Source organism: Grammomys surdaster, unplaced genomic scaffold (genome assembly GCF_004785775.1).
Source record: "Grammomys surdaster isolate TR1022 unplaced genomic scaffold, NIH_TR_1.0 1162, whole genome shotgun sequence".
In the NCBI taxonomy this organism is placed as follows: Eukaryota; Metazoa; Chordata; class Mammalia; order Rodentia; family Muridae; genus Grammomys; species Grammomys surdaster.
Genome location: NW_021605581.1, coordinates 346,452 through 359,576, shown reverse-complemented (window position 1 = coordinate 359,576; position 13,125 = coordinate 346,452). Strand labels below are relative to the sequence as shown.

General features: G+C 45.0%; 1 protein-coding gene across 1 annotated transcript in view; it reads left to right on the top strand.

The window, feature by feature from the left end:
* The first annotated feature begins 9,294 nt into the window (after nt 1-9,294).
* Slc35f2 (solute carrier family 35 member F2) overlaps nt 9,295-13,125 on the top strand; it is a 46,167-nt gene continuing 42,336 nt past the window's right edge. The window contains exon 1 of the mRNA XM_028783623.1: nt 9,295-9,429. Coding sequence (XP_028639456.1) covers nt 9,320-9,429 — 110 coding nt within the window. The 5' untranslated portion in view covers nt 9,295-9,319. The remainder of the gene's footprint in view (nt 9,430-13,125) is intronic.

The window sequence follows — 13,125 nt, the reverse complement described above, 5'->3', positions numbered from 1 at the left end:
TTCTGTGTTGCTTTGGAGTGGACCTTCTCCGCTTTCACCTGAGACCATTGACTCCCCCTGTGTCTCAGGGTTATCCTCTGTGTTTGTGGAAATGTGAGAGGTCTCAAGACAGTGCATGACCAAACCCTTATATGTGTCTTCTCCAGACAAGCTCATAAAGTGTCTTTTGACCCAGGAACAAGGTATATTTGTTTTTTCCCAAAGACTCATCATCGTCAGGTGTGGGGAGTTCTCCAGACATCTCTATCCTGTTGGTTTTGGAGGGAACAAGTGTCTCTTATATTTAGTGTTTTAATAATTGAAATGTATTTCTTAAAGATTTATTTATTTTCATTTTATGTGTATGAATGTTTTGCTTGCATGTATGATGTGTGTCTGTGCACCACATGTGTGACATGTGTCTGCAGAGTTCAGGTTTATGGATGGCTGGGGACCCTCCATGTGGTGGCTGGGAACTGAACCTTGGTCCTCTTGAAGAACTGCAAATGCTCTTAACCACTAAGTCATCTCTCCAGCCTTACTAAGAATAGTCGTAAGAGGAAGATAACAAGGTTGCAGTATGCTGGAGGAGCCTCAGAAAAATTCAGAACTCATTACTGAAGGAGTGTCAAGAGACAAGTGTGAAATAGGTAATAAACCAAAGGTTGTTTCCCAAGGCAAACAAAACCAAGTCAAACCAAGCTGACAACAAACCAATCAGAAACCAAAATGCTGCTGATTCTGATTCTGATTCTGATTCTTCTTCTTCTTCCTCCTCCTCCTCCTCCTCTTCCTCCTCCTCCTCCTCCTCCTCCTCCTCCTCCTCCTCCTCCTCCTCCTCTTCTTCTTCTTCTTCTTCTTCTTCTTCTTCTTCTTCTTCTTCTATTTTTTTCAAGACAGGGTTTCTCTGTAACCAAAATGCTTCTGAAACAAACAAAACTGGCTACTTTAAAGCAAGCATGTTGAATGTAAGTAGTATCCTAAAAACTTCAGGCCAGAATAAATCAAGAAGGTCTGAGCCCTGAGAAAAGACTCACTATTTTTTTTTTTTTTGAGACAGGGTCTCTCTATATAGCCCAGGCTGGCCTTGAGCTCTCAGAGATCTGCTTGCCTCTGCCTCCTAATTGCTGGTGAGGCAATGATGGATTGTAGACAATAAGGGATGCCCTGTCCTGGTACCAATCCAGTTGGAGGGGGGGCATACTTTAGGGACCAAGAACTATTGATGAAAGAAAGACATCACTCCCTAAAAGAATAAAAGAATTTTTTTTCTATAGCCAAATATGTGTGACCATAGCTTGGGAATACAGACTTAGGTCTTCCCCAATACAGTGTTCCAATAGGATAGCAATTTCATGAAATATTCATAGTAGCACAACAGAAAGGCTATGCAGTAAGACACTTTTCAAATACATTGGTGAGTCTATCTGGTAGGTGGATTTCCTGGTAGGTACAGAAAATCAGAGAAAACTGTGCTATAGGCCTTAGAAGCATTCTGACAGCACACTTAGCCCTTTGACTGGTGGACACTGAAGGGTCTATTCATATTTTTCTGAGAATTTTTTTATGTTAGTTACAGGATGTTTGAACTGAAGCAGGAGTGGGCAAGAAACAGCTACTTTAAGAGAAAATCTAGCCCAAGATAACTTGTAATTAGGCTGTGAATTTGCAACATTCTAACCTCTCCACATCACTGATGCTCTACTAGTCAGTCAGTCAACCTCTGCAGACACAGCTCATTCCCAGGGGTTACTTACAGGAACAGAGGTGACTCACAAACAGCTGTGTTACTGAAAAGCCCACCTTAAGACACTGGAAGACTCAGAAAGACTGTTAACTCAGAGCTCTCTACACAGCCTCCCAGCAGGAGGATTTTACAAAGTTTGGGATGAGAAAATCTTTCAAAACTCCCCTTTCCCAGACAGGTGAGACTTTGTTCCCTTTCTCTCCTGGAGAGATGTCTTCAATTAGGTGAAAACTGAAGGGACTCTGGCCAGCTCCAGCATTTCCAGCATGGCTCTGGCAGGCCTTGCCCTTCTCCCTCATTCTCTCTGCCTTGCTAAAACCCCTTAGATTACATCCCTAAAGCTAACCCCCAAGGTCTGTCTCCTTGCATGGTCACTTCCTCTTCCAGAGGCTGACTACCAAGGTCCAACTACTAAAGCATTGAAGTCCAGCATCAAAAGTTCCCTTTGGTTGACCTAATTGACATGCCCAATTAAAATTTAACACCTCATCCTATCATGGTCTTTCCCTTGGTTCCTTTATAAACTAGATAGAAATCATCTTTACCCAGAGACAGTCCTTTGTCCTCCTCCTTTGGGACAAATACCCCTCATCTCGCCCTTGTTTCCTTCACCTTCTCCCTCTTCATCTGTTTTCTGTGTTTGTCCCTTATCCTGTTCTTCTGTCCCTCTGGGGCAAATAAATGTGCTGAAAACTTGGTCTTGGGGATCCTGAGTCAATACTTTTTCCTTTTAGAAACTGCTATACAACAAAGGCCAGCCCAGCCAGGTGTGGTGGTCTTTAAACCTAGCATGTAAGTGAGAGGCAGAGATTGATGGATCTCTGTGAGTCCGAGGCCAGCCTAGTGTACAGACTGGGTTCCAGGATAGTCAGGGTCACAAGGAGAAACCCTGTCTAGAAAAACAATAAATAAAAACAAAAACAAAAACAAAAGCTAGCCTTGGCTACTTAGCGAGACTATCTCAAAAGAGGGTGGGCAGGTACATGGCTTAGTGGAACAATGCTGGCCCAAGGTTCTGAGCTCCACTTCCAACACTACAAACAACTACAAAAATTCTGGTTTATGAAGAGATTTTCTGGTGGTCTTTTGTCAGAAGGCGTTGATCACGTGCTTTGACTTTACTGCCTTCTGCCTAGGGCTGAGGGAGATGCTGCCAAGTATGTAGGCCAAAGGCCTTGAAGTCACCAGGCTGTGAGGAGGTCCAAATTAATCCTCAAAGAGAGGTCACATGGAAAGCCCCTTAAACTAAGCAGATGGGAATAGAGTTGTCGGGTAGGAACTAGATGTTCTGGCCCTAGACTCCCACTCCTTCTGCCTCCAGCAACTCTCTAGCTGTGAAAGCAGGAGGCAGCTCCAGCCAGAACTGCCCAGCCTATACCTTCCCCAAACTCCAGACCCACAGAAACCACAAGACATAATAAAATGACTGTTTGAAACCACAGGGATTTGGGCTGATTTACACATAAATAGATAATATTAGGCACACGGAAGGTGTTTAGTAAGTGGTAGGTTTTTTTTTAATTGTTATTTCAACTTATTAGAAAGAAAACTCGCTTGTTAGCGAGTTTATTATATGGAAAAAAAATCCCTAGTATCTATTTGTCCCCCTGTAAATTTCCTTTGACAAAAAAAAAAAAAAAAAAAAAACCTTGTGGATTCGTGCCCACAGATCAACTCAATATATTTTAGTCCTGATACCAAAATAATGCAGGCTGATCAATACTCCTCAGTGAGGGATGAGCTCATTGTGGAGCAAAGCTAGGACGTCTTACTTTCCGGAGAGGACCTTGTGTGTAGAGAACACATGCTGTATAATGTTACAGTCACATGTACTTGTTGACTGTACCTCTGACCTCATTTTCCCTTGGGGTATAATGTTGAACCTAACATACAACCAACCGAAAAACCTTTTTTGCTTTGGTTTTTGAGACAGGGTTTCTCTGTGTAGCCCTGGCTGTCCTGGAACTCACTCTGTAGACCAGGCTGGCCTCGAATTCAGAAATCCACTTGCCTTTGCCTCCCAAGTGCTGGGATTAAAGGCGTGCGCCACTACTGCTCGGCTTGAAAAACACTTTAATTGAATGTTTTCTCATTTCAAACTTAGTTTGAAAATGAAGACAGATAAAGGCAATCTCTCTTCACTTATTTCCCTGGCCTCATTTCTGATTGTGCCCATGATTTAACTGTTTTTCAATTGCCTGGTATGTGCTTTTCCACACTTTAGCCCTCCTTCTCCTCCTTTCTTTAAGTCAGGGTCTCGATATGTAGCTCCGGCTGACCTGGAATTCACTAGTAGGCCAAGTCATACAAGTACAGGGATTACAGGTTTGCTCTACCCTGGTTGGTTTCAGTTTTTGGTGTTTTTTTTTTTTTATTTTTTAATTTTTTTTGTTTTCATTTTCCTTTTGAGCTGGAGGCTCAGGATGATGCACAGGCTGGACCCAGGCTCCTGGGAAGTGGTAAGACAACTTCCTGCCCTGGTCTTCCAGGTGCTGAAATGGTAAAAGGATCCACCAGCTGCCTTGCTCTTCCGGTTCAGAAGCAAGTGTAAATACATGTGACTCATACAAAGATACAAAGATACAAAGATAGTGATTTTGTTGGTGGCTTTTGTTAATGGAATCATGTTGCACCGGTTCTCTGAAGCTTGCTTGTTTCACTTGACAGCAGGTCACAATCTTTACAAAGTAGCCTATGTCTCCTGGCTGCTGTCGTAAGTTGTCATCGATTTGTAGCTTAAAGTAGGGCAAATTTATTTATTCCTTCGATGTTCTGGAGGTCAGAGGTTCAAGATCAGTTTTACCATATTACAATGAAGACTAAAGTTGTCAAGGATGCTGCTTCTGGAGTTTCTGAGCTTGTAGCAGCCACCTGTGTGGCTTGTAGACATACTTTCCTCTGTCTCTAAAGTATATCACCCCTGGTCCCCTTATGTAATTTCTTCTGGTGACAATCTCCCCCTGCTTCCCTCTGTGAGGACACTTCCTTTATGGTCCACTGGATAATCCAGGATCACTTTTCCATCTCAGGATGCAGCCCTTCATTAGACCCACAAAATCTCTATTGCTATGGAAGACAACCTCCCACAGTTCTACAGATTCAGCCTGTATTTGGGGGTTGGAGACACCATCCAGCCTGGCACTCTGAAATTTTTTCTTAAAAGATATTTTTTACTTAAAATTTTATATATGTGGTATTTTATCTGCATATGTGTCTATGTACTAAGTGAGTGATTGGTACCCTTGGATAGCCTGGGACTGCAGTTACAGATAGCTGTGAATTGACTTGTGGGTGCTGGAAATTAAACTTAGGTCCTCTGGGAGAGGAGCTGGTACCCTAAAACACTGAGCCATCATCTCTCTAGCCCCATATCTCTTGGTTTTTCCTTTGTCTGTTTTGAGGCAGGGTCTCAGTATGTAGCTCTGGCTGTCCTGGAACTCACCATATTTGAATTTCTTGTAGGATGGGCTACAACTTACAAGACTTGCGAGCCTCTGCCCCTGAGTGCTGGGATAAAAGGCTTGCACCACCATGACCAGCTGCATTGAAACTTTTAATCCTAGCACACACTAAAGAACAATGATACACGCTTGCTGTTGCCCATTTCCTATCTGAAGGACAGAGATGCTGCAGGCTAGACTGGCTTGGAACTCATAAGTAAAAGACTGTTCCCAAATTTAGACAATCTTTCTGCCTTGATCTCTTAAATCCTGGGGTTATAGGTGCCACACCAAACCCATCTTATTTATTGTTTGTCTGGAACATATTTCCGTAATTCAGGCTGTCCTCAAGCTTCCTATAGAGCAGAGGATGGCCTTGAACTTTTGCTCCTCTGCCCCCATTACCCAAGTTCTGGGATTATAAGCATAAACTGCCATGCCGAGCTTTTACCGGTCTCCTCTCTCTCTATTTATCTCTCTGTCCCCCTCTCCCCCTCCCCTCCCCCTCCCTCTCCCTACTCCTCTCCCCCCTCTCAATCCCAAGACTTCATGGAGTTGGTTTGACTGACAGAGAAGGTTTTAGCTGAAAGTGGCCTATTTTTAGGAGTGACTCTTCTGGAATGCTGACTCATAGAGGGTGAAAGTTCAGAGGCCTGGGGCTAGAAGGCAAAATTCAACTTGGTTAAAGCTAGGTGTGCTGATAATTGCATAAGTACAGCTCTTGGGAGGATGAGGCAGGAGGATCATGATTCCTAGGCCAGCCTGGGAAACATACTTTTTAAATAAATTAAAAACAAAACAACCACAGCCTGGTGATGGTGGCACATGCCTTTAATCCCACTGGTGACTCAGGAGGCAGAGGCAGCCAGATCTCTGAGTCCCAGGCTAGCCTGATCTACAGAGTTACTGGATAGCTATGACTACAGTACAGAGAAAACCAACCCAACCCAACCAACCAACCAACCAACCAACCACCACCTCTGCCACCACCAACAACCCCGTCAATTAATTAAAACTTGGTTAATACGAATTTTGTTCTGATTAGTCAGTGAGAATGGGTTGTTCAGTTTCATGAAGCAAAGAGTGGGGATCTGAGGGATTGTCAGTCTTACATAATCACCTGAGGGAGGCGTTTGTGCTGTGTCAAGAACACAGATGAAAACAGGGTTCATGTGAAAACTACCACATTGTCCTTTTCCTTTCCCTTTTTCTTTTAGAGAAGGTTTCTCTGTGTTGCTCTCTGGCTATCTTAGAACTCACTATGTAGACCAGGCTGGCACCACCTCAGAGAGATCCACCTCCCTGTGCCTTCCGAGTACTGAGATTAAAGGCCTAGGCCACAATGTCCAAAAATTCCACATTGTCCATCTGTAGACTTTAATGGATATTGTTTATGCGTTCTCCTCACCCTCCTGAGACAGGGTCTTGTGTACCTCAGACTGATGTGAACCCTCCAGGTAGCTGAGGATGACTTTGAACTTCTTCTGCCTCCTCAGGTGCTGGGGTTACAGGCGTGTGGGACTTGCTTCTCTTCACTTTGAACCCAGGTCCTCACACATGCTGGGTAAACACTCTCTCACCTGAGCCACACCCCAAGCCGCCACGGGTGCTTCGGGTGCTCCGAAGCCAAGAAGGCTTCGCCAAGTTGTTCCCTAATGTTCAGACAGTCTTCTTTGGTCATCTAGTCATGAGTTTCACTCTCTATCTCGGACTATTTATCAAAGCAGACAGATCTGCCCGTCTAAGTAAATGTATCTATGCAATTATGTCTTTGTAAGTCTAGAGATGAATCCAGGCCCTTAAGCACACTGACTGAGTACTCTACTATTGACCTTTACCCTCAGCAATTACTACAACACTTATTTTATTATATTTTAATAAGAATATTTATTTTAGCTGGGCGGTGGTGGCGCACACCTTTAATCCCAGCACTTGAGAGGCAGAGACAGGCGGATTTCTGAGTTCGAGGCCAGCCTGGTCTACAGAGTGAGTTCCAGGACAGCCAGAACTACATAGAGAAACCCTGTCTCGAAAAATTAAAAAAAAAAAAAGAATATTTATTTTAAAAATTATAAAAATAATTTCAGTCTCAACTTATCCTGAAGACTTTATGTCCAACTTATCCATCCTGTTTTTTCCTCAAGCACTTGTAATGCAAATTTGATTAAGTCCTTTTAAAGTTAGAAAAAATAGCCAAAGGTGAACATCTTTAGTTCTAGCACGTGGGAGGCAGAAGTAGGAAGATTTCTGTGGGTTTGAAGCTAGCCTGGTCTACACAGTGAGGCCCAGGACAACTAGGGCTATTTAGAGAGACCCTGTCTCAAAACAAAACAAACAAACAAACCTCCAAAATAAATACATAAAATTAGAAAAATAATCCTAACCATCATTTCAGCTAGGCATGATTGTGCATGCCTCAGCCCCTAGGAGGCTGAGGCAAAAGGACTGCCCTAAATTGGAGGCCAGACTGGGCTATATAGTTGGGTTTCAGCTAGCTTGGTCTATGGAGTGAGGTTTTGTCTCAAAAAGACATAAATAAACAGAAAATAATTATATTTACACTTTACAGCGCTTGTAGTTGACAAACTTAAGGCTCACTTAGGTACATTTTCCAAAACCTATTCCCCTTTTCATAAACGTTCTTTGTTATATTGATCTGATTGATTGTGTCTTTGTGTGTGCCATTGCCTAAATGTGGAGTTCAACTTGGTAGGGATGGATCTGTTCTCGGCCTCCACCATGTGGGTTCCAGGACTTGAATCCTGGCATCGGGTACCTTTATGGGCTGAGCCACCCACCCCTACCCTCACTTTGCATTTTTGAAACAGGATCTCATTTTTGAAGCAGGATCTCATTTTAGCTCAGGCTAACCTAGAACTCACACTATTCTAGGCTAACCTCAAACTTAAGGCAATACTCCTGCTTCAGCCTCCTAGGAGCTGTGATTAAAGGTGTGAGTTACCAGCTAGTTAAAAACCTGGGTTTTCTTAGTGTCTCCTACAAAACCACCTGCTCTTTTGCATCCACACACAGTCTTCTGGAATTTGCTGTTTACTGTGTTCCTCTATCCACTAAAGGAGGGGGTTGGGGGTCAGCGTGAGTGAGGGGGCGGGGATCAGTACCAATACCTTTTCTTTTGTCTGCCTGGTCTCTTTCAGGGAAAAAAAAAAATGCTTAATCAGCACTACAGACTTACTTCTGTCAGCAAGAACCAGAACTTTCCCATTACGCTTTTTATTCCCTCTTGCCATCCCTCTAAGTCCATCCAAGCATCAGAAAGCGTGGCCCGGGTCAAGGTCAGGGCAGCGCTGAGGGTGACAAGGCAACCTAACGCGTCTGCAAGGCAAGGAGGCTTGCCTAACCCGCACCACAAAGACACATTTCCCTCAAGAAACCATAGCTTTTCTTCAGTTCTTTTAGGGAGAAGGAGGGAGACTTGGACACAGAGGCGGGGTCAGTGGGTTCTTCCAATTAGCAAAGTTCAGGAGGGCACCAACTTGCTGCCTGTACGGGCATCCTGGGAACCGGCCAAGATCACCTCTTATCGGGTTAACTATAGTTTGCTGATTTCAAATATGGAACCATAAAATCCTGAAACGCATTGGGCGTGGTAGCGCCGACCTGTAACTCCCAGGTTTCTGGAAGCTGAGGCAGGAGGACTGCTGAGAGTTAGATGTTAGCCTCGGCCAAATCTTGAGTTCCAGGATAGTGGGTGGGTGGGCGGGGGGGGGGGGGGGGAGGGGCGGGTACAGAGTGAGACCTTAGGTCAAACAAACTAACCAAATCAACTCCACCCACAGGGAGGTGGGGGAGGAAGAAGCCCAACCCCCTCATCTTAAATTTACGTTATATCCTACTCAGCTCTGACACCAGCGGAGAAAACAAACCCGCCCTTTCTCCTCCAGCTTCTCAAAGGTGGCAGGTGGTGATCTGCAAAAGCATTGTCTGGCCCTAAGGGCTGGACAGTTAATGATTTGTCGCACGATCGGGGCGGAGGAGTACCGGGACTCTGGCGAGCGTGCTAGCGAGCTCAGCAGGAGAGCAAGTCAGGGCGCGAGCCGAGTCCGCGCGCCGTCCTCACAGGCACCGCCTCCTGTCTTCCGGGCCCGAGCACTTCTCGGGGTTCCGGGCACGCGAGGCTCGTAGGTACCCCATGGAGGCTGAATCGCCAGCGAGCGCGGGGGCCAGCGAGCCCCAGGCGCTAGGTACGGTGAGCAGTATCGGCCGCCAACTGAGCAGGATCCGAGGCAAACTCTTCACCTGGTGAGTGCGGCGTGCTGGGCGGGCCTGGGTGGTGGGGACCCAGGCAGGACCCGCTGGCCACCCAAGCGCACGTGTCTGCGGAGCCGGGAGCGCTCCCAAAGCACTCAGGAGGTCGCGTTTCACCTGGGTGCTCCCCCACCCACCCTTCGAAACCGTGGCAATGATGGCTTTTCAGAGGATACGCGGGGAATTCATCCGATTGGCATTTTGAGATAGGTCCCTCATTTCCCTGTGACAGGGTGGGAGTCACCGTGGATGCAGTGGAGAAGCGCTTCCCAACCTGGCGCTTGGCAGGTGGAAGTGTTGCCCTTCCTGGCTCGGTGCCCACATTCCTTCAGATCGGGATCCGTGCCCACCTAACCTGGCCGCCTCCAATCGGAGTTCACTCAAGTGAGAAAGCTGGGTTAAGTTTTGTGCTGTTGCGAACCGGAGACAGCGTCTGCCCTGTTTTGGGGCCTGAGCGAGGCGACATGGCCACCTCTGGAGCTGCGGTCCAGGGAAGCAGGTGGCTGATGTCACTGTGCTCTGTTGAGCTGTAGGTAGAGATATTCTTAAAGAGTTGGCAGCGACTCTGGGGAAAGCTTTCTGTGGTCACTGAACGACTTGCGTTCTGGAGACACTAGAGGCTTACATCCAAATAATGAAATCCATTTACTGAACATTTACTCTGTGCCAAGCACTGCGCTTAGCCATCTATGTAGACAATAGCACCGCCTCTCCTTCGCTTTAGGATATGGCGCTATTGTTAGACCCACTTTCCAGGTGGGGAAACACAAGGCTAAGCAGTTCATTTGGAGATAATGAGAATGCTAGGATTACAGGCATGTGCCACTGTCCACCCTGGGCAACGAATTTCAATTGAAACGTTTTCAAAGCTATGTCCTTGAAAAGGCATCTCACCTTCAGAGCTAATCAATAAATGTGTATACATGCAATTTTTTCTTTGTCGTAAATAAGCATAGTTTTAAATAGATGCTTGGGTTCAAAGGGACAAATGGCCCCAAATTGCACATTCTCTGACAGCTGTGTAATGCCATTATAATTTGGAAATAATTGATTAGCAGGGAGATGTTAAAATCTTAGTGAGCTGGTTTGGACAAGTCAGAGAACTCAGTGTTCACTCTTTGTACTGTGAGGATCATTGAAATACCACAGTGCACTGAGAGAGTTCATGCTCTACCTGGGTCAGACCTGTGGGTTCACGCGCGCGTGTGCGCGTGCGCGCGCACACACACACACACACACACACACACACACACACACGGGTGAGAAGGCAAATGGCTTAGTGGTTAAAGGCCCCTGCCACCAAGCCTGATTATCTGAGTTTAATACCCAGAACCTACATGTGTGATGGAAGGATAACCAACTTCCCCAAATTGTCCTTTGATCTACATGAGTGTGCTGTGGCATGCATGTCCACACACGTACATATACACGGATACACAAAATAAATAAATAAGTGCGAAAACAATATCAAAAGCCTTCTATACCACCCTTCCCCCAACCTGCTTACCCTGTAGGGCTCTGAGAAAATTCATTGGTTGACTGCACAGTCTGGCCCATTTCAGAGTCCTGCACAGATTAGTTGCCACCATCAGCTCTCTCCATTCCCTGGTAATGGGAACATGTGGTAACTGGGGAGATGCCAATGACTCTAGGCTGGAGTAGGTAGATAATCTGGCAGATAGCTCAGCAAGAAGTACCAAGAACTAGCAAAGTTGTTTTTCTCTTCAAAGTGTGGTGTTTTCAGATAATGTGTTTTATAACACATTTCAGATTTCTTCTCCCTCTAGGTGAGGTTTATTTTGCACCTCCCTGAGGGACTTTTACTTTCTTCTTTGTCTGATGGTGGTTTGTGGGTATCTTACACACCCTTGGATGGTCCTGCTTAACATCACTTAACATCACTTGTGCATTCCGCACAACCCTTAGCAATGAACGAGTAACTGTGAGATGACACATTCTTTTCTTAATACTTTTCTTTGCTCATAAACCATTTATTTTCCTGATCCAAAATTGCATGCCAGAAAAGTAAATTAAGCTCAACAGCGTTTCTGGACTCTAGAGCCCGTAAACAGTATTTGCTCTTTTTCTGTCTTTAGTTTTCCCATACCCTTTTTTTCATACAGTGTCTCTCTGTTGTCCTCAAGCTGGTTGCAAACCCAGCTTGTGATAAAGCGATCCTCCTGCCTCAGGAGTACCTGGAATTGTCGGTGTGTGCGTCTGCTTCCTGAGATAAAATTCATGAAGGATTCTTTTTATTTTGCCACACTCTGCTTGCTTCCCTGTGTTGATCTTTATTCTGAGGGCCACAGATCTTCAACTTTCTTTCTTGTTGCTGTTTTTCAGTGTCTTTTCAGTGATTTTAAGTTGCTATGTTATCTGAAGCTGGCCTTGAACTCCTAACCTTCCTGGCCAGGGAACCATGGGGAATGGAGAGAAGACAGGATACAGAGAAATAGTTTATAGCTTCATAGAGATCCCCTGCTCCCCCTTTTTTGCTGCTTTCACCAAAAGAAACAAGAATACCTTGTTTGACAAGTGAGTTCCAAGTACAGGAAAAAGTTAGGGGCCTAGAGAAGATCATTGCTTTTGTGTGAGTGTATATTCTAGGTGACCCCAACTCCTGACATACCTGCCTCCCTTAGGGTACAGACATTTTTTGATGTGTGAATACCAGATTACTAGGTATGGTGATGCATGCCTGTAATCTCAGCACTCCGAAGGTGGACCAGAAAATTCAAAGACATTCTGGAGGTTCAAGGCTTCTAATAAACACCTAGACCATCGAATGAAAAAGAAGAGGAAGAAGAAAGTGAGGAGGAAGAGGAAGAAGAGGAGGAAGAAGAGGAAAAGGAGAAGGAAGAGGAGGAGAAGGAAAAGCATCAGATCTCTCGATTACTCAATCCACAAGTTCAGTGAGCACTTACTCTCTGAAGCAGTCAGGGTGATAGACCACACATGTCCCCAGATAGACTCTGCTCTTAAGCTGGACTTTGTTGTATATTGCTCTCAAGTCATGTGACATATTGTAATTAAAGCCAGGGGTTTCCAGAAGTGACTGAAGACACACACTTACTGTTTGTATACTCCCAGATAGTTTCCACTCTGGAGCAGAGGCCTTCATTGATTGATGTTTCAAAACGCAGATTCCTTGATGGTCACTGCTCTGTCTCTAGGAAAAAACTTACTATTTCATGAGCTTATCTTTTCCCTTAACAAATAGGTGATAAGCTATTGAGAACATAGCTTTTTATTGTATTTTCGTAGCACAGTGCTGGCCAGGTTTTGTTTTATTTTTATTCAATACACCTTAAATATCTGTAGTGGGCCTAAATTAATCTTTCCAAGTGGGGAGGTAGATATGATTTAGTTTCTGTTTTCAAGAGGGCTCATAATCAAATTATGGTAAGAAATTATGATAAGTACCAGTTGTGATAAGTACAAAGTCTGCAATGGTGTTGGGCTACAGTAGTGAGCAGAGCTGCCTTCCAAAGTTCACTGCTGGTATAAAGGAGGGCAGAGGTCAGGCCTGCCAGGGCAAGGGACGGCTGAGAAACTTGTCTTGTTCCTACAGGTGTGAAAGAGGTAGCCAGATTTGGAAGGGCTAGCGAGTGTTTTGCTTAAAGAGAGGCAAGGAACTTAGGTTGAAGAGTGCATGGACTGAAGGGGGGTAGCGAGCAGTAGTAAGTAGTT